Source organism: Brachionichthys hirsutus, chromosome 2, assembly GCF_040956055.1.
Source record: "Brachionichthys hirsutus isolate HB-005 chromosome 2, CSIRO-AGI_Bhir_v1, whole genome shotgun sequence".
NCBI lineage: Eukaryota > Metazoa > Chordata > Actinopteri > Lophiiformes > Brachionichthyidae > Brachionichthys > Brachionichthys hirsutus.
Window position 1 is genome coordinate 15678238 of NC_090898.1, and position 26590 is coordinate 15704827.

A 26590-nucleotide genomic window follows, 5' to 3' on the forward strand; every position below is an offset into this window, starting at 1 on the left:
GCTTTCGAAGACGTGAATTAATCCTCACTAGAGCCTTAGTTGCCCCCCTCCCCCCCAACTCATCAGGGCTGGTGGGGAGGGTGGATCTGGGTGGCGGTGGCCACACCCCCTGGAGGTTCGCCATGGAGACCAGCCCAGAGAGCCCCAACCGGGCGGTGGAGTACCTCCTGGAGCTCAACAACATCATCGAGAGTCAGGCCAAGCTCCTGGAGACGCAGCGGCGGCGCATCGAGGAGCTGGAGGGCCAGCTGGACCGGGTCAGCCAAGAGAACCGGGCCCTGCGGCAAGAACGCGGCCCGCCGCCCGGTGGCTCGGACGCCCCCGAGCAAAACCACAGCCAGCCTCTGTCCCTCCCTCTCCATCACGGCGGCGGCGGCGGCGGGGACGGCTGCACGGCTCAGGCGCCAGCCGGATCGTCCACGACGCCGGGGCCCGGCAGGGAGAGGCGGAGCCACGGCAGGCTGACGCGGGGCCTCTCCTGCAGCTCGTCCACCGCCGAGCGAGACCGGCTGGAACGCACCGACAGCGCCGACACCAGCGCCAGCTCCACCATCCGTAGAAAGTAAGTTCTCCCTCGCGCTTCCTTCCCCGAGCGCCGGATCCTAGAGACGACCGCGCCGTGGGCGGAGCCTCCTGAGTCGTCTTGCAATCCTCACGCTGCACTTGAGGAGATTGGAGGATTGTGGGTAGGGTGCAGCGTGTGACTTATGCCTGCGGCGTTCGGCGTGTTCTCATCAATGACCGATCCAGACTCCGCTCAATCACGTCATCGGTCAGTGTTGTCTTTTCCGTTACCCGTCCACGTCCCCGGCTCCTGACCGTGGCCCCCGGGGGGGCCGACACGGCTGGCTGGGACTCGGGTTAACTCCGCCCAGATCGGGGACGGAGTCGCCTCCTCCCCGACGACGGAGCCGACGCAAATGTGACTGTATTCATCGTCGGTGCCGGTGATGCTCTCGTTGTGACTCAGAGCAGAGGAGGAGGAGGAGGAGGAGGAGGAGGAGACAGAAGGATGAAGGGGACAGAAAAGGACAACAACAAGGGGGAGGGAAAGTGAGAGCGCGACCTTACACGGCATGCCTCGGAGGGAAGGGTAGAAGAAGAGAGAGAGACGGTGGAGCACACGCTGTTTGTCCATCTGTCAGGAGAGAGAGAGAGAGAGAGAGCGAGAGAGAGAGAGCGCGCGCGCTATGCCCCCCCCCCCCCCACCCACAAAAGATGTTTGTTTTTATTCTGGGAGCTGTCGTGTGTGTGCCTTTTGTATGCAGCTATGCGTGCACGTGTCTCATGCAATGCATGGTCCAATGTGTATAGATAAACGGGGGCGGGGCAGTGGGGGGGGGGCGTTGGTGGTCCACGCAAAGTGCACCAAAGTCGTGTGACTACGCTGTAATTAGCACTAGCCTCCAGGGCGCTAATTACCCTAGCAGATTACACACGTGTGTGTCGTCGGCATGTCGTCCTTTGTGTGTGTGTGTGTGTGCGTGCGCGCGTGCGTGCGCTGCAGGGCGCTGCAGGACGTAGCCTAGCGTGCTCATTATCGCACGGCTAATGTGAGCCTGACATGCTCGGATTACAGGAAGTCCTTTGCAGCATGAGCGGCAAGCTTCATCCTTCGTGTGCGACATGCATGCAGCTGTCCCGCAGCAGGGCCTGTCTGGAGGGTCCGGAGGGTCCGGGACACACACACACACACACACACGTGCACTCATGCTGTCCCCCCCCCCCCCCCGATAAAGGCCAATTGAATATTCCCCCATAATCTACGTTAATCTGAGCCTTTTTAGCATCATTTTACAACTCGCAGCGCCGAGAAAGATCCGAAAGAAACAGCCCCCCCCCTGGGTAAGTTCAGTACCACCTTGGTGACCCCCCCAACGTTCTCCCGAAGCGCCGCCGCTTTGTGTTTACCATCTCTCACAACACGTTGTGGATTAAGCATTGATTTAATCTGGATGGCGCTCAAATATCACGGCGGCGCTCTTGATCACCGTGATGCACTGTAAGCTTGACGTAAATGCAAATGATGGATGTGTGTGTGTGTGTGTGTGTGTGTGTGTGTGTGTGTGTGGGCGGGCGTGTGTGTGTGGGCGGGCGTGTGTGTGGGCGGCGTGTTTTTTTGCCTTCTCCTCACCATCCTCCACTTTCGTTTTCACACGTTTGCGTTGAATCGCTGTGTTGTATTCACGGGGGTGCTTTTATCCCACCGCGGTGAGAAAATCCCCAAGAAGGAACGACCGGTGACCTTTGCCCTCCCGGCGGGCTGATTGTATTTTAGGTGAAATCAATTTTACGCCTGTTTCTCGGTTCTCTCGTACACCAACGGGCAGATGTGACTCCGCTGTGATGTCACGGAGGACGCTTGGAAAGCTCTGGATGTTTCTGACACAGCCTCAGAGCCAGCAGCGCAGTGAGGGATGCGGTTGCTGTGGAAACTGTGAAGCTCGTCTCAAGGCATTTTCAATATTGTATTTTTCTGTTGTAGCCGAAGAGCAGGTGAGGAGGAGCAGGAGCGAGCAGCGAAATACTCTGATCCCGACACGGCCTCCTCCTTTTGATCCCATCTTTCCGTTTGCTTTGTTTGAAGTAAACGCCCGTGTCCCAACAAAAGCCGGTTAGCGGCGTTGTTAGTGGCGTTGTTAGCGATGATGTGCGCCTCCATCCTTTTTCCCCGGCTACTGCAGATATTCTACAAATCCTTTTAAAAAAGAGCCAATTGTGTTTAAAAAATAGCCTAAAAGTATTTTTCATGTTGCGTTAAAGGGATCCAGACAAACTGCTGCGACACACACGAAACCCGCATGCACACGTCTCCAACGCATTTCCTGCTCGTCAACATTGCTCCGTGTGCACTTCCTGCTGCACCTGCAGCCCCAGCGCCCACCCGGGGAGGGGCCCGACTCGCGACATCGAGCGCACCCTGCTGCTGCTGCCAAAATAAAATGTTCACGTTTAAATGTCGACCGAATGGAGACGGTCCTGCGCAGTCGGCGTTTAATGCTGCACGCCCCAAACGGGAGGTCGTAATTCTGCAAAGAAAACGCTCAAATGTAACATTTTAAAAACGCTTCGAGAAGTCTTGAAAAGTCTGTAAAATCGCACTTAAATTTCATTCTTGAAAAGTCTTAATCAAGAGTGGAAACTTCCTCTCGATGCCGTTCATTGAGTCTTCCGCTCAAACGCAGGTAAGTGGCCCTTTTGAGGCGGCGTGTCTGTCGAACGCATTCTGTGGGAGCAGAATTGCGAGACTGGTTACCGTGGGAACGCTGCCTGCTCTTCTGTGAAGAACTCTGTGGGCGAGAGACACGGAACGGAGAGATGGAGAGAAGCGGAAGAGACGAGAGGAGGGTGAAAGACGGAAGCGGCGTTTGAACGATGGCCCGACGGGGCGCAAGGAGACGGGTCAGAGCGCCGTTTTTTTTTGTTTAGCACAAGTTACACACCGTTTCTCATTGGACAGAGAAATCGATCTCCCCTTGTTGATCCACAGGCGCGTCCTAATCCTGAGCTCCTCCCTCTGTGTGTCCCGGCTCACATTTCAGTGAAGTCTAATTGTTCTTCATTGGGGTGTTTGGTCCACACACACACACACACACACACACACACACACGTGCACTCATGCACGTAAACTCGCAAGATGCGGCGGGTACCTGGTGTGAGTCATAACTGTAATTGAGGCCCCTCCATTGTTGGAGCCTTCGCTTGGCGCTCAATACCACAACGCCCACTCAGGCAGGCCACGCTGTTGCCAGGCAGCAGACTCAAGCTCACAGTGGAAAATGATGGTGGTGGTGATTGGGGGGGGGGGGCTGTATGGAAGAGCTGGTGGAAGGGAAGGGGGTTTGGGCATATAAACGCACTTGACTTTAGGATACAACGCAGTGTGTGTGTGTGTGGGTGTGTGTGGGTGGAGTCGGGCGGGGTCACGCGCTGGGGGCGGGATGACCCAGTGCCCGCCCACACTCGTCGTTCGTAGACGATGGCAGGAGAAACGGTGAAAAGCACAATCTGAATTGGATGGATGGACAGAAATGGAAGCGCTTCCTGTGACCGTGGGCTAAAAAAAAAAACATGTGTCCTCCCGTAATCTCATCTAAGACGACGCCCCCTCGCCCCGGCACAGGTCGGAGGAAACACCGGCGATGCCCCTGTTTCCGTTTCCGCGTCCTCCTCCTCCTCCTCGCCCCGGCTCCTCTTCCCTTGCTCGACCTCTCCAGCGCTCCTGCGGCTCGCTCTCCTCCCACTCCTCTTTCTGCCTCCAGCTTCCGTCCATCCATCGCTTTAAATACTCGTCGCGTCCTCCCGATGTACCGCCTGGACTTCCCCTCTCTCATTAACATACCGGCGCTCGATCTCGTGTTATTACGACGTCGGCCTGCCGGCGGCAGAAAGGGAGATGCGTCGGAGAGCGAGTGGGGAGCAGGAGGAGGAGCCGGAGGAGGAGGAGGAAGATGGTTCGGGGCCACTGTGTGTGTTTTATGGCACTCGGGGATTCAGGCGTAACTTCTCACAAAGAAAAAAATATTTCCGATTTCTAGATGCGCCTCGCCACACGAGGGATGCTCTCGCAGGAGGCTTTAGTTACCGATGGTAAAGTACAAATGTTGGCGTTACGAGCATGTTTCAGGCTTACGTAACGGCACCCCCGCCTCTCTGCGGGTCGCCGGGCTCGTTCCTAAAGTGACACGGCGTGCGCGTCCTCAGAAAGCACCCATTTACATGCTAATCTCAACAACGTGCAGCTGGAACATCTCTTAATTCTTCTGTGGGGCGCGTGCGCTTTTGCTGGCATTAGTGCGAGTAGTTTCTCCTTTTCATTCTGGATGAGGGACGATGGGTGCAGAGAAGAGGCCGGCCCGGAGCTTTTATATCATCTGAGTGCTCGGAGTTTCTGGGACGGAGCTTCCTTATAAAAGCCATCACCTTAAAGGTCAGCTCACCTGCAGCCCTGATCTCAAGCAGTCCCTCTCTCTTCTTGCTCATCTGCTCTTTGTTCTCCTCTTCAAACGTGCCATCCCTCGTGCTACCATCGCCGCCATCCGATCAATGCGCTCCGTGTCGCTTTCGTTGTGTCTCTGTGTGCGTGTGTGTGTGTGCGCGCGTCGCCGCTGACTGTCTGTGTGTCTGTCTCTCTGCTTTCTCCATGCCTCTGTGCGTGTCGTCCATCTCCGGTGCGCCCGGTCAGCGTCTCGGGGCAGCCCACCTCGGCGCCCGCCACCCCCACGGCTGCCTGTGGCGCTCTGTTCCCCACCAGTCTGACTGTCCACAGCTTCGTCAGTCTCCATCAGTACTGCTGCGCATCCACTGAGCAGAGCTTGCAGCAGGAGGACAGGTAAGGGCCTTGATAAAAGCCCCCCCCCCCATCACCCCAGTAAGAGTCCTCGAACCAACCCCAAAGCTTTCATCCTTGCTTCCTGCTTCACCTTTCTGCACCTCCCCCCCCCCCCCCCCCCCCCGAGAGTCCGTCTCCTCTCCCAGGTGTGACTAATGCTTAAACAACCCACAGCTCTTGACCCGGTTCTCTCTCCGTCCCTCTTCTGTCCTCTACCTGATTGCACGCGAGGCTCCAACACTGCCACCTAGTGGTATCGGACAGCCATGACATGCATGCGTTCATTGCTCGGCAAACACAAAGTGCCCGTTGTATCCGAGCGTTTCATTCTTTCTGTGTTTCTCATGCTGTTTTTCACTCTGTCCTCCTCTCTTGTCTTGTCTTGTCTGCCTTTCTGGGATTCTTTCTGTTTCTCACACATCGCCGCGTCGCTTTCCAAGAAAGGTGAGCGAGGAGGAAGGCGCCCATCAGTTCTGTTGCTCGGCCTCGGGCTCCAGTAGCCCCTCTTCTCGCTGAGCTGCGGCAGCGTGACCGTTTGGCCGCTCACCTGTCGGAAAGCGGAGCCCAAGACGCGTCCGGCACAGAGAACCGAGTCGTCCTTCGTCTATTCCTGCAGGCCTCTGATAGAGTCTGTCCCTTTAAAATCTGAGGAGTCTTGCTTCGGTTCTCGTGGCCACGTCGCCCTGTCGGATCGCATCGCCCTCGCCGCGCTCATCTTCCATCCGCTCGGTGAATCACGGCAGTTCAGACGTGCTCGCTAGTAACCATTTGTGTTTTTGTTTTGTGCGGATCGCTATAAATCCCTGTCACCACTATGCAACGTCAAACGACCCCCGAGACATTCCTGTTTTGCTCCACGCGTCAATTTGATCGTTAATCCGAGCGATACGCGACCTTGAAGAGATCGATCTCGCTCATCCATCTCCACCCTGAGCACGAAGTATTCACCTGCACATGAGCTATAATTATAGAGCGCCTATTTTTAAGTTGTGATTGCGTGGCGTACGTAATCCTCGAGTGCTGTTGCTTTCCCCTGCGGAACGCACGGCGTGTACCCCGTCACTATTGGTAAAACGATTAGCGCATTAGCTATAGCTGGAGAAAAGCTGCCGTCTCCACGGGATAGAAAGGCGACGCTGGCAGACGCCGTCTTCGCTTCCTGCGTCCGCCGCTCGGAGAGCACGCCGTGCAATGAGTCCAAAACAAGCGAGGACATTGCGTGAAATTAACTTGGAAGTTTTAACCAAAATGTTTTAACCAAGTTTCCCACTGATGAGCCCTCAACAACTCACAGCCAAACCCGTCCGCCCTGGGGAGGAGAGGCTTTCAGTCATTCTGTTCCATTGTTGCTTGATGTGGCGCCTCGTCACACGTGATGCGTTTTCGAGACGGGTCCGGACTGCAGAACGGGACTTTCATTGTCTGCACATGGAGAGACTCGTCCAGAGTCCCTGAATATCCTGATCCGGTTGTCTGGAGGCGACGGTCGTGACTTGCTATACACGTTCTGCAGCTTTACAGCTTTCAAAAACATTTTGGGGGGAGAAGCGTTGCTGGCGTAAAATTCATAATAATTTACGAATGTCTAAATAAAAAATCTATTGATTTACATTCTTCTCAATTGAACCGAATTTCAAAGAGGAATTGGAAATCGTCACCTTCTGTCTCCTTAGTGGTTTGGACTTTGTTTTCTTTTTAATTGTTGGTTGTGTTCTGTTAGCAGGATTACAGAAAAGCTGCAGGATTTAATTTAAGGTCTAACTGAGATCCCATTAAATTTTGAGAGCGATCCGGATACCCGTCTATAGAAAAAACAATCTGGATTTTCCCATTTACTTATAATGGAGTCTTTTTCAATCTTGTAAAATAGGCATTCAATTCAATCACCAAAAATCATGAAGGAGTCTGATATGAACCGTCATGAAAAATGTCTTCTGGATCTGATCCAGAATGAGGTCAGGAAAATAAATAAATTAAATTTTAACATTAAAACCCATTTATGGATTCAGAAATCAGTAAAAAATAAACATAAAATCTGATTCACTTTTACTTTTCATGGTTGGTGTGTAAAGATCCAGTTAGGAGGGGAACGAGCTGCTTGGCGGAGGTTTGTGCTCCGAGTGCTTTTCTGGTTACATAATACTCACATATTTAAAACATATTTTAAATATCACATATTGAACAGTACCTCTGCAATTTCTATGTGTTGTTTTTCTTCTTTAATAAATGGAGAGGTCTTCTTGCGGTTTATGTCTCTGTGTTCGCCCGTACGTCCGCCGACAGACGCCGAGGGGAACCCCTCATTTGTCCACTTTGTCTCAAAGGTTGAAAAAAAGCATTGAAAGAGAACAACGATCGTTCCTGACTCTCCTCCCCTCCTGTTTTTGCAATAAAGGAACTTCATGTGTGTCTGTGTTCGTATTCGTCACGGTGTTGTGACGCGTTGCGTGATAAACATGCGTGAGTCGGCGATGCGGCACGCGGAGGGCGGCGGGACGGAGCTGGGAGAAGTCCACAGCGGGCAAGAGACAGTCAACAATGTCGCCTGCACGGCTCGAAGCGTGGCCGAGAGTGTGTGTGTGTGTGTGTGTGTTGCGTTGCACTGCTGCAGCAGCCGGCGTGGTAAGAACACACCGACCCAAAACGGCGTTGCATTCCGCAGCACCGGGAGATTACGTCGCCCGGCGCGCCGCTGTGTGCACGGCTGCTGCAGGGACCTCGCCATGATGATGATGATGGTGATGATGATGATGCTGTGGGTAAGATGAAGCCTCACGGGCCAGACGCGGGTCAGCACAAGGACCAAACGGCGTGAAGCCTTCTCAGGACTGACCTGTGGAGATGAGCATTCCACAGGTCAAATTTGCAGCAGGCCGATAAAAACAGGAAGGCTGATTGACCTTTGACCTGGAGAGCCTGAGTGTGTGTGTTTCCTACTTCTATTACACACAAATGTTTACATTTCTATTTTTATTCACAATTTCTTCAATGTTCCAGCCCTTTTCTTTTTTTGCGTGGCTTTTATTAAAGTTGGCCCAGACGCTGATGCAGCAGAGACGTTAATCCCCCGTCCTCAGTGTCCTGCTGAGGGTTCGATGGTACAGTCAGACCCTCTGCTGCTCATGCACACACACACACACACACATGCCCGCTTATGAGCAAGGCAGGAGTCGGCGTAGACGTTGTCCTCTGCTGCTCATTTTCACTTTCCAGCGTCTGTTATCGGCGCTCTGGTCGATTGCTGCCCACGTCTTTAACTCTCTTAGCATCGGCAATTCCAGCCATCTGTTTCAGCTGTTCCAGCTCTATTCCAGCTCTGTTTCAGCTCTGTTTCAGCTCTGATTCAGCTCTGATTCAGCTCTGTTTCAGCTGTTTCAGCTCTGTTCCAGCTCTGTTTCAGCCCCGTTCCAGCTCTGTTTCAGCTCTGATTCATCTGATTCAGCTGTTTCAGCTCTGATTCAGCTGTTTCAGCTCTGTTTCAGCTGTTTCAGCTCTGTTCCAGCTCTGTTTCAGCTCTGTTTCAGCTCTGATTCAGCGGTTTCAGCTCTGATTCAGCTGTTTCAGCTCTGGCCCGGGTCTTCTTGAGACGGCCTCCGGGGACAACCGCTCTGCAATCCGATCGCATTGTATTAAATATGCGTCCTCCTCCTGATGCTCGCTGCATCGAGACTGCAGCGGTTACTAGGTTGTTGTTGTTGTTTTACCATGTCTCTACTTTATGTAAATCATCCTTAATTAGATGCGAGATTCATCCAAAGTACATCAGGAGGTCGGATCGATCCAAGGAACGCCCGTGATGTAGAGACGGGTATGAAAAGACGCCTCTCTGAGGTCTCACAAATGCATTTTGGATTTCTGTGACTCCGCTCCTTTATGCTCCTGCCGATATGCTTGGCAGGAGCATAAAGGAGGCGGAGCTCCTGCTCACGTCCGTCTACCTGTTGGCACCAGGGAGGCGCCGCTTTCCGTTCCTTAAAAGGAGCCGTTTTAGCCTGGAGACAGAATTTTACGTTTGCCCATGCTAAATTTATTTTATTTTATTATTTACTTGAACTTGCATTTTTCACAAACTTAACATATTTACGCGATTCGAGCAGCACAAACGTAGAAATGCTCTGTTTTCATAGCGAGACCGAGATGATGCGTTTGTGACTGTTGCACATCAACACCCACCTCAGTGGTAATAACAGTCAATGCATTGTCAAGGCAACTGCGCTCCTCATCCTAACAACTGCCTCGCCACCCACAAAGGTCCCACGGCAACCGTCACCAAGCAACCCCCTCCCTCTTCTCAGCTTCTCTATTTAAGGAGCAGAGGAGGAGGAGGAGGAATGATAAATCAACGACGCTGCACATGGGGAAACGTGACAATAGATGGAGGGATGGGCAACGATTTGTCATTTCCTCTCTCTCCAAGTGGAGAAAGAGCGAGTCCTGCCTTTGCCATGAATTCCCTGAAGATGGAACATATACTTTTTGACGAACGTCCAAGCGTCGCCGTGCTAGTAACTGCTGCCCTTCTGTGCCTGTCCTTATTTCGCTGGACTCTTGTGCCGTATAACGCAACAGCCCTATGCTCAACGGCAATCCAGCCGGGTCATGCCTTGCTTCAACGTGCTGGACGTCCTGCTGAGACACGTTGCAGCGTATGTCCCTCTGTGCACTCCAGAGTTTCCTGCGTCGTGGTCCAGGAGACAACTTTTAGAGCCAGCTCGGATCCCGCCGAGAAGTCTTTTCCGTCTTGTTCATACAAACGCAGGAAGTCTCCGTGATTCAGTGGAACAGTGACGAACTAAGCAGGAAGAGGAGATCATTTGCTGACCTGCTCGAACAAAAATGTTCACCGGCGCTTTTATTTCTATTTGCGGAAACCTACGTTATGCAAAAAAAAGTAGAACCCACAGAAGCCGAGCTTCGGAGCCAAAATGTCCCTGTTCCATGTGCTGAATGTTATAGTCCCATATTTCTGGCCCTGGTTTCTAATTCTCTGGCTTGCTATTGGACAGCCATGCCCGTCAGACGGTTGGGGGGGGGGGGGGCTAACTCAGGACATAGGAAGCGGAGGCAGGACATTGTGTCTGCAGTTGTTCTCGCAACTATTTGGACGTGTGTGTGTGTCGCGGACTAGAAATACGGCAACAGTGCTGCATTTGTCAGACGAGACGACTCTGAGAGAGACGAGAAATTGAGAGGAAGAATAAGACAAAGGCAAACGGTCGGCTCGGCTGAGCCTAGTTGTACATTCACTAAACCTCGGGACTCAATAAAGGACTCAGGTAAAGGCCAGAGTCCTCGCAGTCTATTTTAGTCTGCGGAATGCGGATCTTTGGCTCTGCGATCGGGAGTTTAGACGCGATACAAGCTCGCCATGAGTTTCACCAAGCGATTGCTATCGCCTCATCGCTCCAAACTCTACGCGTAAGTCCTCCTCGCCATCATTTGGGCTCCTCTCATTCAGTCTCTGGTTTGCATTTCAAAGCGTTGGGTGGAAAGACTTCTCAAGCCGCTAGCGACTCGAGCTAAAGGCTTGTGTTTTGTTTCTTGCAGTGTCGAAGGAGAGTCCCAGTGTCCGGAGACGGGCTCTCGCAAAGACAACTCATTCAACCAGACACCGTACCTGCGCGGCTCGGAACGATTCGCAGACGGCGGCGGCGGCGGCGCTCCGTCCGGATCCAGAGACCCTTCATGTGGGGCCACCTCCGGTTCGGCCAGCTTGGCCTGGGCACTGCGAACGCGCCATCAACCCGCAAGTCTGGCTCTCCGCAAGCAAGAGGAAGAGGAGAACAAGCGATGCAAGGCCCTTTCGGACAGCTACGAACTCTCGACTGACCTGCAGGATAAGAAGGTATCGCTGTGGAGTTGGGGAGCGCCACCTAGCGCCTGCGTAGAACGACACGCGGAGACGATGAACGTCATCTCTCCCCTCTCTGCTCTACTAGGTGGAGATGTTGGAACGAAAGTATGGCGGCTCCTTCGTGAGTCGCAGGGCTGCGCGGACCATTCAGACGGCCTTCAGACACTATCGGATGAACAAGAACTTCGAGCGCCTCCGTAGCTCCGCCTCCGAGAGTCGCATGACGCGCCGCATCATACTGTCCAACATGAGACTGCAGTATTCCTTCGATGAGCGACAGCCTCAGCAGCAGGCCCAAACGCAGACGAGCTTCACCCACAATGTGGCCACTGGGCCGCCTCACACCCCTGAGCCAGAGCGCCCCGGAGACTTCACCCGCTTAGAGGACTCCTTCTCCAAGCAGGTACTGTAGTGGGGCTTCAGGTAACTGAGCTGTTTGAGTTGTTCTTGTTTTACGACACCGTCTCAAAGATCTTTTCCGCCGACCCCAAGAAACAAAGACAGGAAAGAAACGCTTGAGAGAACCAACGGAACACTTTTAGTGGCAGTCCATGAAGCTTGTAGCAAAGCGCCCGTGTGATGCTGACCCCCCCCCCCCCCCCCCCCTTTGTGCTCCCTCTCCAGGTAAAATCCCTCGCCGACTCCATAGACGACGCCCTCACTTGCCGCGCGGGCCGCGATGACTCCCAGGAGGGCAGAGGGATTAGCGAAGACTTCAGCGAGTGCGTGTGGAGCAACAGCAGCAACCCCCCCTCCCAGAGAGGTCTGGCAGAACGAGCCAGGGGTGCAGGGGGGGCACTCAGCATGCATGGCGACAGCACCGCCACGTCATACAGCGATGTCACCCTTTACATGGACGACGGCATGCCCTCGTCCCCGCTGTCCCCTGATCGGGCACCCAGCAGCACGGATACGGAGTACTGGGGCCCCGGCGGCGGCGGCGGCGTTGGGGGCCGCGAGGATAGCCGGGACACCGAGGGAGGGGGCAGCAGCAACAGTCGGCGCAGCACACCGTGCACCGAGTGCAGGGACTACCGGTTGAGGGGTGCGCATCTGCCTCTCCTCACCATTGAGCCACCCAGCGACAGTTCAGTGGACATGAGCGACCGTTCGGACCGCGGCTCTCTGAGCAGGCAGCTGGTCTATGAGCAGGAGCCGGCGGCGGGCGCGGGCTCTCCTCAGGGAACCCTCAAACACTCCCCCAACACAGGCGCCCGCACCTCCTCCTCTGCAGCCGCACAGGGGCAGACCCGGGCCCCCGGCCGACCCGTACCGACACATATCCCTCAACAGGTGGCAGCACACCACCGCCACCACCACCACCACCATCAGTACCCTGACACGCCATCGTCCTCCTCCTCGCCACAGCAGCCCCCCACCACCCCTCTGTCCTCCTCCTCCTCTACGGCCCTGCCCTCCGGGGATCTGGAGCCGCCCTGCTGCTCAGACGGAGACAACGACTCCCTCAACTCTACCACCAACTCCAACGAGACGGTCAACTGCAGCTCCGGCTCCTCATCTCAGGACAGCCTCCGGGAGCCTCTTCCACCTCTGGGGAAGCAGACCTACCAGAGGGAAAGCCGCCACAGCTGGGACTCTCCGCCCTTCAACAGCGACGTGGTGCAGAGACGCCAGTACCGCATCGGCCTCAACCTCTTCAACAAGTGAGACCCTTCACACAGAAGAGTGTCTTTGATTTCAGTTGTCTGGATGATCACGCAGTTAGACTTTTACTTTTTGTTTCTGTCATTGATTATAGGAAGCCAGAGAAAGGGATCCAGTACCTGATAGAGAGAGGTTTCGTCTCGGACACCCCGGTTGGGATCGCTCGCTTCATCCTGGAGAGGAAGGGCCTCAGCCGGCAGATGATCGGAGAGTTTCTGGGAAACAGACAGAAACAATTCAACAAGGACGTCTTGGAGTGAGTCTGCACACATCTGAGAAGGCGCGACCGTGATCGATCGGAAAAGCTCAAATAACATCCGGATAATCCGAGGAGTCGCGTGCGATATGATTCACAGTCTGTTAACAGGAGCGCCGACGCCGTCGCCTCCGCTCTGTGTTCCAGCTGCGTGGTGGATGAGATGGACTTCTCGGGCATGGACCTGGACGACGCTCTCAGGAAGTTCCAGGCTCAGATTAAAGTTCAAGGAGAAGCCCAGAAGGTGGAGCGGCTCATAGAAGCGTTTAGGTTTGTCTGTCAACCTTTGTGAAAGACCGATGAACTTAAGACACGTCTGGGTGTGGAAGACTTGAAGGGTGTGGACATGCCGTTTCTGTCTCTCATGCAGTCAGAGATACTGTGTGTGTAATCCAAGCCTGGTCCGACAGTTCCAGAACCCGGACACCATCTTCATCTTGGCCTTCGCCATCATCCTCCTCAACACGGACATGTACAGCCCCAACGTCAAAGCGGAGAGGAAAATGAAGCTAGATGATTTCATCAAGAATTTGAGAGGTGCCGCCATGAAGAAATAAATACTCTGTATTCTAAATTTAAATGTTGCACGGGATAAGATTTTTAAATTTTGTATGGCTAAAATGCTATTAGTAGCACTGTGTGTTGAAGTCCAACTAAAATCACGTTTCACGATACGATCTAGGTGTAATTATACTTAGATCTGGTGTTTCAGGATCTGCAGCGCACTTTAACGGAGTCTTTCAGGGGCTGACAAAGGATCCGACAAACGGAGAAACGGACCGTTGAACTTTCAGTTTAGAGATTTCAGTTGGACTCCAAGTGCAGTTTTCACACCTGTTGTTTGTTAAACCTGTCTCTCCCTGTCTCCCCCTGCCTCCCCTACCTCTCCCTGCCTCTCCCTGTCTCTCCCTGCCTCTCCCTGCCCCCCTGCCTCCCCTACCTCTCCCTGCCTCTCCCTGTCTCTCCCTGCCTCTCCCTGCCCCCCTGCCTCTCCCTGCCTCCCCTGTCTCTCCCTCTTTCCCCCTGTCTCTCCCTCTTTCCCCCTGCCTCTCCCTGTCTCTCCCTGCCTCCCCCTGTCTCTCCCTGCCTCCCCCTGTCTCTCCCTGCCTCCCCCTGCCTCCCCTGTCTCTCCCTGTCTCTCCCTGTCTCTCCCTGTCTCCCCCTGCCTCCCCTGTCTCTCCCTGCCTCTCCCTGCTTCCCCCTGTCTCCCCCTGTCTCTCCCTGTCTCTCCCTGTCTCCCCCTGCCTCTCCCTGTCTCTCCCTGTCTCCCCCTGTCTCTCCCTGCCTCTCCCTGTCTCTCCCTGTCTCCCCCTGTCTCCCCCTGCCTCTCCCTGCCTCCCCCTGTCTCTCCCTGCCTCCCCCTGCGTCTCCCTGTCTCTCCCTCCGAGGCGTGGACAACGGTCAGGACATTCCCCGGGAGCTGCTGGTTGGGATCTACCAGCGGATACAGAAATGGGAGCTGCGGACTAACGACGATCACGTGTCCCAAGTGCAGGCTGTGGAGCGAGTCGTCGTGGGAAAGAAGCCTGCAAGTGCCTTCAAATGAATAATCATGAGAACAACTCGGAGGGCGCAAACCTCCGCCAAGCTGCTCGTTCCCCCCCGTGATTGGATTTAAACCTCCCCCCCAGCTAAACGTTGAATCGTGTGCTTGTGCTCGTCTCTGTCACTTCCCCCGTCCAGGTGATCTCCCTTCCCCATCGCAGGCTGGTGTGCTGCTGCCAGCTCTACGAGGTCCCTGACCCCAGCCGACCCCAGAGGGCGGGGCTCCACCAACGAGAGGTCTTCCTCTTTAATGACCTTCTGGTGGTAAGACCCCCGATCGAACGCTTCCCGAGCCGGGGCTGACCCAGAAGTCCCCGTTGTGCGATTCACCTCTCCTACTTTGCTTTGCATCAGGTGACCAAAATCTTCCAGAAAAAGAAAACGTCGGTGACTTACAGCTTCCGGCAGTCTTTCCCTCTGGTTGAGATGCAAGCGCACGTGTTCCAGAGCTCGTGTAGGAGAACTCTGCTTCCTCCTCCTCGTCGAAATCCTTTCTAACTTATACCCGAGGACTGTTGCGTATTTGATTCCTCTCTGTGTCGCGTCTCCTAGATTATCCTCACGGCATCCGGCTGACCTCCGCCGTCCTTGGCGGCGAGAGGAAGGTTCTAATCGTCTTCATGGCGCCCAGCCAGCAGGACCGGACCCGCTTTGTTAGCGACCTCAGGGAGAGCATTGCTGAAGTGCAGGAAATGGAGAAGTACAGAGTTGAATGTAACTACCGAAGCCGCCGGTGCACAATCGCCACGGCGATGAACGTTTCGCGCCGCGTCTCACTCGAGTGGACATTTGCGTCGCGTTTATAGCCGAGTTGGAGAAACAGAAAGGCGTGATGCGGCCCAGCTTGCTCGCCGGAGGCTTGGGTGGGAAGAGCGACGTGGTGAACGGCACCCTGGGAGGGACGAGCTTCGACGACAGTTGCTCCGTGGGCGAGGGTCTCAAGCGCACCGCGCTCAGCTCGTCGCTCAGGGACCTATCGGAAACAGGTGAGGCGGGGCAATGCGCCGTTTCTGTTTCTGTCCCACGCAGCGAACGTAGACTAAACGTACGTCTTCCTTTCCACCTTCTCCTCTTTGCTAATGACCCGACGCTTCATGGGGGGGTGGGGGGGGGGCGGTTTAGGGAAGCGTGGTCGCAGGAACAGCGTCGGTTCTCTGGACAGTACCATGGAAGTAAGTCTCGTTTGACGTGACGCCTTTCACAATCCCGTGTTTGGTTTGTGCGCGGCCTGCATGTAGATGGTGTGCACGTTCCGTGCATGCGTGTGTTCGTGCGTATCTGCATTGACGACTTTGTGTGTGTGTGTCCATACGTGCCCACGCATGTCTCCTCCACTTTTACCCAAGCGCGTCTTGCGTGTGGCGGTTGACTTGGCGGCAGTGACGAAGCGGTGCTTTCTCCCCCCCCCACCCCCCCAGGGCTCCATCGTTAGCAGCCCGCAGCCTCGCCAGCGCTACACGGCGCCGGTTGGGATGCCCGGCTGCTACGGAACCGAAGACTTCCGGCCTCACCGCCCCGTCCTGAGCCCCGGAACGGGGATGGGGGGTGGGCCGGGGCAGCAACACACCACTGCTGGGACAGGAGTTGGGGGAGTCTCCAGCAGTGTAGAGAGAGCGGGAGCGGCGAGCGGCCCTGGGGGGGGCAGCAGCAGCAGCAACAACAACAGCAGCTCTTTTCTGGGATCCCTTTTCGGCAGCAAACGTACCAAACCGCCGGGGCCCCTTATTCCACCGGGGCCACTCTTCCCCGCGCCTGTCCCCCCACTGACTACGGGAGGGCCCCCTCCTCACTCCCCTTCATCCCTGTGTCAGATGGATGGAGGGCCTTCCAAGATCCAGGCGCTGCACGCACAGTACTGCCACGCGGGCGTCGTGCAGCCCCCGCCACCTTACTACCATCACCATCGCTACCACGTCCAACCTGCCCCCCCTCCTTTGCAAGGCGTGCCGCCTCACGCTACACAGAGGGGCCCGCTACCATGTCGAGCGCCGCTTGGCGCCCCGCACGTTCTACACCCGCAGCTGGCCCATCTCTCCCAGCATGGGCTTCCGGGTCGTTACGCCAGCATGGTGGTTGGGTGCCCCCCGCCCCTTTCTCCTCTCTCCCAACACTCCCAGAACCCCCTGTTCAACATTTACCACGTGCAACCCACACACTCTATCAGAGGGGGCGGCGGCCCTGCTACCAAGCTTCCACTCACCTTGTCTCACTCCCACCCGCACCCCCACGCACACTCCCAAACCCACCCGGGACACGTGCACACGCCGCACCCGGCCACCCACCCCACCCACCAAACACACTTCATATTCGGCACCCTGCCCCACAACCTGCCCCCCGCCTCCATCAATGCGCATCACGCAGCCTCCGCCGCCCCGTATCTGCCCCAGTACCCACCGCTCTCCTGCATCCCCCCTCCCCCACCACACTCCCCTTTACCCCCCCCTTTGTCCCCCCTTACCCCTCTTACACCTCTCTCCCCTCACCCCCCCCAGCACCCCGGGCAGCCTCAGCAGGGGCCGCAGGTGACAGGCGTTGGAGCGACAGGCACAGGGGGCAGCTCCAAATCCAAGCCTATCAGCCGGATAAGCACCGTGGTCTGACCAGAACGTGGGGGCCCGGGGGGGCGGGGTCAGATTATCGAATGGAGGAGGTGGGCAGAACCAGGGCGAGAACCAAGTCCGCTAGAACCGAGTGTAACAGCAGCAGCGCTGGTGACAAGAGGAAACGCAGTTTGCTCCGACTCTGTTACTTCCACCTCCGTTTCCCACATATGTAGGAGGAGATAAAAAGCACAGCTAGGGCTAAATAGCACGCACACACACACACACACACACACACATATGCATCCACATTACACACAAACTAGCCATAAGATGAAACTAAATCTATATCTGGGACTATTTGAACTGTTTTGACGTCGAGTTGAGTCCGTATGAGACAATTTACAACAGAATCATGACACGACAATCTGACCCTGAAAATACCGAGACTACGTCGCATGCCCAGCCGCTTTCATGGGGATGTAAATAAAGACCAAATCACCCAAAAGCATTCCGGTTTTGTTCGTCAAACAGCTGAGAGTTGCTTAAAGAAAAGAAATTTTATTTAAAAAAAAAAAGGCCTCTTGACTTTGCAATAATTTCCTTGGCTTCATAATGTCCTTGTTTATTGTTTCAGGTTCTGCTTTGCTGACTGGCTTTTATTTTCATTTATTTTTTAAATAAAGATGACCTCAGATACGTTGCTTTGTCTTAAACTTCTAAATCCTGTGCGGTTAACCCCCCCGCTTTCTAATGCATTCCTTGTCGGGGTTACGGGAATTCCTAATACAATCAATCATATCTTTTTGAATGTTTCTGAAGCTTTTTGCTGTTTTATCGTTATTATATGAGTATGATGGATATTGTCTCATGCTTTGAGCAGTGATTAATTATATCAGCAGATGTTCGTACATGGTTTACCCCCGTCACTAGAGGGCGGTCTGATACGTGGCTTGACTTATTTTCCATTTATTGCCACGCTTCACCTTTTTAAAAACGTTCACATCATTGATTGTTGAAACTATAATGACTGAGGTTTAGTTTTGATCAGTTTGGTTTCAGCACCAATAATATTCCTCCATTTCAGTTCTGTTGTGTCAAACAAAGTGCTTAATTTCTCCAATTGGGATGATGACCAAAACCTGAACTTACTGAATGGATCTCAATGGTTTTTATTTTTATATATATATATTTATGAAGCTCTTACTCTCTGAAAAGGGCTTAAAGTGGTAGAGGGGGAATTTGATTGGATTTTGGAAGATACACAAGGCGTCGTGTTTGTCTTTCTATGCTTAGAAGAAACACACTTTTCAATTTAATTCAATTTTTATTTCTCTCGCGAACATTAAGTCACCTCAAGGCACTTTACAGGATTAGCAGGGAAAGACAGAACCCAACTTAACCCACAAGAGCAAGCACTTTGGCGGCGGAGGCGAAGAGAAACTTCCCTTTAACAGGCAGAAACCTTGGACAGAACCTCAGGATCATCTGTCTGGACGGGCTGTGTTGAGAAGGGGAGAGAGAGACAAAGACAGAGAGACAATGACAGAGAGGGAGAGACAGCGAGACATACAGGCTGCTGAACAAGATACTGACTAGACTCGGAATGCTAATGCTAGCGGTAGGGACATCAAAGTTGACAGCCATGTCTTCTTTTACATGCCGTTTTGTGATTTTTGCACGTCCAAAAAATGGCCTTCCTCAAATCTGCCCTCATTTGCCACGTTTGTAAATCTCTCGTTACGTTTTCGGATGCTGTGGCATCGCGCCGACGGCCTCTCGTCTGAAGCTACCAAGAGTCCCGAATGTAAAATAGCCGCCGGGTGCAAACTGCTGCATTTGTGTGAGCTTTGCCCCCTGTTTTTTTTTTTTTTTTTTTTTGCTACGGCGTTTTTCGAGGTTGGAATTTTGAGCACTGATGCGTTCACCCTCAGCGTCATTAATTACCAAGTGAAAATGCTACGATTTTTAGAGACCATGTTATTATAGACAAAGTAGAAATGCTTTTGGGGTGAGCTCCTGGTGAAGATCTGAGTCCGTGAAAGGGGTTTAAGGAGCTGTGGAGATGTCCTTTTTTTTTTGGTGGTGTTTTTTTTTTGCATGAATATATCTGCATTTATTGAAGATTTAGATTGTACTGTATAAACCAGAATGTACATACTATATTATATACATAGGCTTCTTATAACTATGGGATGAGCTACTCCCAGTCTGTATTCAGGTGTATGCATGTGAGTGCCACTAAGTACCAGTTTGTACATATAAAAGAGGGACAGGGAAGAGAGGAGGAGCGTTGGCTTCTTTTTCTTTCCTTATTATTTCTGATTGAAGGTGTGAGAATGAGATATTGTGATATGAAATTAAAGCCCAACGAACTTTGTCAGTGCACTCATTGATCCATTTTTTTTTCTTTGTGTATTTATTATGTGTATTGAAAGAATAGAGAATTTAGATGTGAATATTTATTGCTTCTGATAAAGTGTCCTTGCAGTGAACTGGTCTGTGTTGATTTTATTTTTATTTGCTTCTACTACTAATTCCTAAATGTATTCAATGACTTACTCTTTCAATATAATATCTAAGTAAGGACCCTATATTTTTGGAAATACTAATACTTTGTTGTTCAGTTTAAAAGTTTGTTGTTCATAATTTGCTATTTTGCTAATTTATCCACACAAAAAAATAATACATGTTATAAAATAACATCAGGTTACGTTAGGAACAGTCGATTACATTTTGGGGATGATCCAGAAGAGATCCTGGATTCTGGATCGCTTTAAAATCTTTAACATTGTAGTCAATGGAGCCTCAAAATGTGCTCCTCAACATCTCGGTTGATTATTGACCGATGTTTATGGAATTTGACACGGTCATGTAGGGGGGGGGGGGGGGGAATGTCATCTGGATCGGATCCGGATTTTCCCATTTACTACTTATAATGTGACCCCCCCCCCCCCCCAAAAAAAATAAGAATGAAATCATATCTTGTAAAATCTGCATTAAATTGACTCACCAATAATCCCAGTCCTAAAGGGGTCCGATATGAACCATCATGCAAAATGTCTTCTGGATCTGATCCAGAATAAGGTCCGGAATAAATCTTACGTTTTGATTGCCCCTCCCCCCCGCACAGGGAGGCATAGTTGAACTGACCGAGACGCACCTGTTACGCATCTCACCTGATCACCGATCAGCTCCTGCCTCTTTGGGCGCGTCTCTCTGCGCATGCCTGTTACGCATCTCACCTGATCACCGATCAGCTCCTGCCTCTTTGGGCGCGTCCCTCTGCGCATGCCTGTTACGCATCTCACCTGATCACCGATCAGCTCCTGCCTCTTTGGGCGCGTCTCTCTGCGCATGCCTGTTACGCATCTCACCTGATCACCGATCAGCTCCTGCCTCTTTGGGCGCGTCTCTCTGCGCATGCCTGTTACGCATCTCACCTGATCACCGATCAGCTCCTGCCTCTTTGGGCGCGTCTCTCTGCGCATGCCTGTTACGCATCTCACCTGATCACCGATCAGCTCCTGCCTCTTTGGGCGCGTCTCTCTGCGCATGCCTGTTACGCATCTCACCTGATCACCGATCAGCTCCTGCCTCTTTGGGCGCGTCTCTCTGCGCATGCCTGTTACGCATCTCACCTGATCACCGATCAGCTCCTGCCTATTTGGGGTCTCTGCTGGAACGTCGTCTCTGTTTCGTCAGTATTTTCAGGCGCTCCCGTTCTACGTGTCGCCCCGTATTCCCTAGTTCTATCTTTAATACCCGAGGGAACAGATCCTGGTGAAATCGGGGTAAGTTTTTCACAACAGAGTGATTTTGTTTTTTATTATTGGTCATTATTGAAAGTGTTTTTGTGAATAACTTTTAAAATTAGAATGTCGATGTGAATCCAATTGCTCAAGTTTTTTTTCCATGTTTAAGGAATAAAAAATAAATAAATGCATCTACCTTGATCAGGATCAAGGTAGATGGCTTGAATGGGGCGGGACTAAAGATTGGTTTGGAGGCTGGAGCCAACCAATCACCGCTTGAGTGGAGTCACGTGACTGACGCTCCCGTCTGCTGTTGGAGAAGCGGCTTAAAGCAACAACTTCGTTGTTGGACTGTAACGAAGGTCTTTATCGATTTGGGACGTGTTTTAAAAACTTCTGCGAAAGCTTCCACAAACGGTGAGGCAAAATTTGAAGCTTTTTGTTTTGGGAGTTTTTCTCTCTAATTAGATGCTGAATTTATTCTCTTAACTCGTTCACTGCCGGACGTTTTCCGATCGGAGCCCCGCGCCGCCGGCCGGTTCCGAGCATTATTAAAAGACGCACGGAATGTGTGATACCGAACCGATCCCGCGAGGGAGGAAAAAGTCTCTCCTTCCATCAGGAAAAAATAATAAACAATTGTTTCAGCCTTTTTCCGTTCTGATGTTACCGTCAGCTGTTTCCACCAGAAACGGTTTGACCAACAAAAAAAAAACGTTTAGTGAAAAGAAACGCGTCAAGCATGCTTAAAACCTGGCGACACCCAGAGACAGACCTTTGTCCCCCAAATCCACAACCCCCCCCCCCCCCCCCCCCCCCCGCAGCCACACTTGGGTGCCGCTCCTCTGAGGGGGGGCAAGGACCCTTTGAAAGACTCCTGAGGAGTCTTTTTGTCCTGGTGGTCTCTGCTCCGACATTAGAATGATCTTGGATGAGGTGAAACGTCTTGAAGTTTATTTGATTCTTTTGAGCGATTTCCTTCTATAAAGCAACAAAAACAACACAAAGAGCTTCTGACGGTAAAATAATTCATTTATTGAAGGATATAGGAATGAATCGCGACACTGGCGTTTAAATCCAACGCTTTGTGGCTAAGCTGCTGACGCTGCGACCAACCTTGTTGGTTATAAAGGTTATAAACCCCCCAAAAAAACACAAAGGTCACTCCTTCACGTGGATCGTTTCCATTATCCCGGCCTCCTCGGCAGACACGAGGTTTTCCTTTGCATCGTCTCGTTCCAGTCCCGCTTGGATTCTCTTAAATGACCCCCCCTGACCTTGTGCATTGCGTCTTTCTTCAGCAGATCTCCCCCCGAAAATGGCAAAAAACTTCAGATACGGAACCACGTGCAGTCCACGCAGGGCTGCCGGAGCTGGAGCTCCGGCTGCGAGCGTCGACCCGGAAGAGGAGACCGGTAAGGCTGTGCTACGCCGCCGCCGGCTCCGCTTCACACTAATCAGTCGAATGTTTCCGTTTGTTCTCGTCACCTTTTTTAAAGACGAGAAAGGAAACATCGACCCCAACAAACTTGTGCAGTGTCCCTTTGACAAGAGCCACCAGATCCGGGTCAGCCGCTTCCCATATCACATCATCAAGTGCCGTCAGGTGAGCCTTGAGGATTTCTAAGGAATCACCGCAGTGATGTGTACTTTACTTTAAGTTTCGCTGTTAGTTTAGCCCCTTCTGTGATTTGAGCTCTCCAGAACTTCGGTTCCTGTTGGAACAACCTGACCGGGTTACCCGGGAGAACGCCCCTCACTGCTCGCTTTCTCTTCCTGCCGCAGAATCACCCGAAACTGGCCAAGGAGCTGAAGACCTGCCCCTTCAATGCCCGGCACCTGATCCCCAAACACGAGCTGCCTCGCCACACCGAGACCTGCGAGTACCGGCCGTCTGTGGACCGCCAAGACCGTAAGACGGGTCTCTCGTCACAGCGAAGAGCCCCGCCGACGCGCGCTTCGTGTTTCTGAGACGATGTTTCTGTCGACAGGGGGCGAGTTGAGTCGGTTCCGGGCGTCGCTTGTCCCAGTCAGTACCTGGCAGAACCCGAACATGACTGAGGACTGGGACGAAGGTAGCTTCGGCTTTCGTCGAAGCATTTCTGTCCGAACGTTCTCTCTCTCTCCTCGTTTTGCTCCTTGAACGTGTCTAAAGGTAACGGCGTGGTTTGTCTTTCAGACGCCGACGATGATGCCGTTCCATTTGTGTGGGGCGCGAACATGGGCACGAAGACCTTGTAAGTCTTCCTCGCCATCGAATTTCATCTGGGTCTGATCCGGAACGACGTTAGGAAAAAAAAAAAACATTAAAGCTCAAGTTACGGATTCAAAAATGAGTTAAAATACACAAACTCTAATTCACTTTTAATTTTCGTGGATGGGGTATAAAGATGCCAAGAACGATTTGGAGGCTTTTTGGTGTTGATCCAGATCAGAATGTGGACGGTGTAAACCTAATTGAGGGGATTGAGCTGCTCGGCGGAGGTCTGCGCTCCGAGTGCTGTTCTAGTTTGTGGATATTTTCTTATTACATTGTTGTTTAGCTGTTTTGACCCAATTGTCTTTTGTCATGTTTGTCTGCAGGCCGGAGAGCAGTCCCAACACGAAGTAGAAAGCCTGCAAAATGTCTCCAAGGCCTTGCGATGCTTCATTTTAAGGACGTCCCAATTTTTTTAAATTAGGCATATTAAAGTTCTTTTAAAATACCGGTAATCTGAGTGGTTTATTATGAAACTGGTTGACATGATTGGTGTTTTTGTAATCTGCGCATTTCTGTCCATAAAATACTATCCATACATTGTCTTTGGATGGGACAGTTATATCTGAGATGAAACCCTATGGAGGGGGTCTATTTAAAAAATATATGTATTTGTTGAACACGAACTTTACTTTTGAAGTGATTTTTTGGTTTTTATTCCAGACGTGAAAGGCAGCTGTGTGGATGCATGCACTGTCATTTAGCAGCCGCTAGATGGCAGCACTTGTTCCAACCTGTTCTATGAGCCGCGTTGGATCAGGCAGATCCCCAGTGTGCGAGATGCCAGCCAGCACACTGTCGTTATCTAAGTGGCGTTATTGATTTCATGTGATGACTGTCTATTTTAGTCGCGGCTATTAATGGAAGTGTTCTGATTGGCCCTTTACTGCCCTGTCACCATCTGCAAGGATGAGCTGTGACTCCTCAGGACGGGGTTTACGTGCGGGATGATTTTGTTGTTTTAATCTGGTGGAGCTCATTTCAAAAGCTTTTAATATTGTCTAAATATATAAACAACTCGTTTAACCAAATAATCAAAGGCTTTGTGTGGAATGTCGCCAAATGTAGCCGGCTACATATGGCGCTCAGGATCAGCACTGGACGGCTCCATACGTAGTCGGCTTACATGTACATGTACATTTAGTTACATTTTTTACTGTGTGATGGTTTACATTTGGTCTTTGGAGGGCAAACATAAAGCTAATGTGGCCCTTGGAGAAAATGAGCTTGACACCCCTGCGAAAAGTCATAAATTTAAAGATATTCGCTTTTAAGCTTTTAAAAAGGTAATATGTTATAAATACAGACATAATACCAGATAAACATGAGATTGAAATATATATATTTAAGATAATTTTCTTGGTCTAACTTAGATCCCATTAAAGTTTGAGAGCGATCCGGATTCCCGTTTGGATACAAACAAATCTGGATCCCCCCCCATTTACTTATAATGGAGGCTTTAAAATGAATAAATAATAATAATCATGTCTTGTAAAATATGCATTTAATTCACTCACCAAAAATCACAGTCGTAAAGGAGAAGCATGGAAAACGTCTTCTGGTCTGATCCAGAATGAGGACTGGAAAAATATTAGATTGTAACATTAAAACCCATTTATGGATTCAAACGTCAGCATGTGGATCAGCATGTGGATCAGCATGCGGATCCGATTAGGAGGGGAACGAGCTGCTTGGCGGAGTTCTGCGTTCTCCGAGTGCTTCTCTTGTTCTGCATTTTGAATCCTTGAAATGATGCGGCTACTATTTCCATTCACTTAGGAAAGGTTTCGAAGCGCAGCCGATTGTCAACCCCCCCCCCCCCCCCCCCCTTCCACCCCTCCCCCCCACCCTCCTGCCCACCCTTCTCATGCTCAAAACGGAAGCGTATCCATGAAGAGCTTCTCCACGATCTCGGGAGGAGGAACGATGTTCTGTAATTTTAGGTAAAAGATTCTCTGCAGGCCTTGGGTGCACAGACTCCTGAGCTCAGGCAGCTTCCCAAGAAGTTTGGACAAGTAATTCGGCTGCAGGGAGTCGGAGCCGCAGCCGGAAACATGATCTTTCAAGCAGGTGATGAGCTGGTTCTGCAGGGTCTCCACGTGTCCCGGATCTTTAAGCCCGTGTCGGTCTGCAGAGGAGCACAGGAGGCATTTTAGAGCTCGAAGGCTTGCACGATATTAAACACATTTATGATTTCAAACACACATATGTGTGTGTCAGTGGCTGGTGTGAAACAATGGAACTCTTTGGAAAGTAGTTTAAAATGTTGTTTAAATATTTTTGCAATTTAACTCATTGAGTGCCAGCCATTTTCAGCTAAGCTGTGTGCAGCATCCCCAATTTTCCCAGATTTCTAAGCCCCACAGAATATTCCTTACTATGACTATGGAAAGAAATGAACCTACCAAATGAAAGATTAAAGTCTCGTCTTTCATCAGGAAAAAGAACGCGTGTTCCCACCACTTTTCCTTCCGGAGGTATTAGCCGTTAAAGAGAGGCAGATTTCAGTGAATGTTTGGGGTTATAAAAAATGAATGGCACTCAAAGAGTTAAATACAAGTATAAACAGATCATATTTACATTGTACGAAACAGACGGTGAACATAATTATGAAGGGCGTTATAATTCTTATGCTGCAAGACGGAGAGAGGCCAAGTATTTTCCTCTTCCTGCTCCTTTTCTTTTTTTGCACGCTACGCATTATTATTTTTGCACGCTACGTTTTGTGTCATTGCTTGCTGTATTACCACAAACAGAAGGGAAAGACTAGCTAAAATGAAGACGCGTTCCGCGGCTTGCCAGCCTGCGTCGTGGCTACGTTCAGCCCGCTACGGTCTAAAGCCGTCTGTCCGCTGGACGCGAGCTCGTGTTGCATTTTGTCCTCCACCTGTTTTGTCAGTCGTGTCGCCGCAGCATGTACCGTCCACTCCGGTGAAACCGGAGTCTTCATGCAGACTGTCCTCCAGTTTTTTTTTTGGGGGGGGGGGGGCGTGTCCGGTTGCATTAAGTGATAATAAAAGACTGAAGTTCTTACCGGTGATCACGACTAAGGCCGCCAGGCAGGAGACGGAGGAGACGTCCAGCTTCATGCGATGCAGGGCTTGAGAGAACTTCAGGATGGAGTGGATCCAGTCCCCAAAGCTCGGGACGCACTGCGTTTTGTGAAGCACGGCCCCGTTGCAAAAGACGACTTTGTCCATTTCGGGATTGGAACTTTGGAAGGAGTGTGGGGGTGGGGGGGGGACATTGTTCTGTTGGTTTTATCCGAGGCGACAGAAGCCGCGGGTCTAGAGGAAGACGAACTCCGCGGCACTCACCGATACGCAAGACGCAGGATGAAGAGTTCGATGAACGCAGATTCCAGCAGCAGGTCCTGGTCCTCGGAG

General features: G+C 51.9%; 3 protein-coding genes across 3 annotated transcripts; 2 read left to right on the plus strand and 1 right to left on the minus strand.

Annotated features, from left to right (window-relative positions):
* iqsec2b (IQ motif and Sec7 domain ArfGEF 2b) lies at positions 1-17252 on the plus strand. Its single transcript, XM_068754196.1, has 14 exons — positions 1-562; positions 10880-11177; positions 11272-11589; positions 11811-12850; positions 12946-13107; positions 13255-13377; positions 13478-13644; positions 14496-14635; positions 14791-14916; positions 15007-15106; positions 15205-15366; positions 15459-15638; positions 15775-15824; positions 16071-17252. Exons 1-14 carry the CDS (start codon positions 123-125, stop codon positions 17250-17252), a joined length of 4488 nt encoding a protein of 1495 aa, XP_068610297.1. The 5' UTR covers positions 1-122.
* A 4713-nt stretch (positions 17253-21965) lies between these two features.
* On the plus strand, positions 21966-23558 carry LOC137898855 (gametocyte-specific factor 1-like). Its single transcript, XM_068742911.1, has 5 exons — positions 21966-22553; positions 22733-22859; positions 22939-23022; positions 23127-23184; positions 23531-23558. Exons 1-5 carry the CDS (start codon positions 22266-22268, stop codon positions 23556-23558), a joined length of 585 nt encoding a protein of 194 aa, XP_068599012.1. The 5' UTR covers positions 21966-22265.
* A 1512-nt stretch (positions 23559-25070) lies between these two features.
* Positions 25071-26590, minus strand: LOC137909558 (nuclear receptor subfamily 4 group A member 1-like). Its single transcript, XM_068754026.1, has 3 exons — positions 26522-26590; positions 26239-26417; positions 25071-25332 (listed from the first exon to the last, which is right to left on the minus strand). The coding sequence occupies exons 2-3, from the start codon at positions 26402-26404 to the stop codon at positions 25076-25078; spliced, it is 423 nt and encodes a 140-aa protein (XP_068610127.1). The 5' UTR covers positions 26405-26417; positions 26522-26590; the 3' UTR covers positions 25071-25075.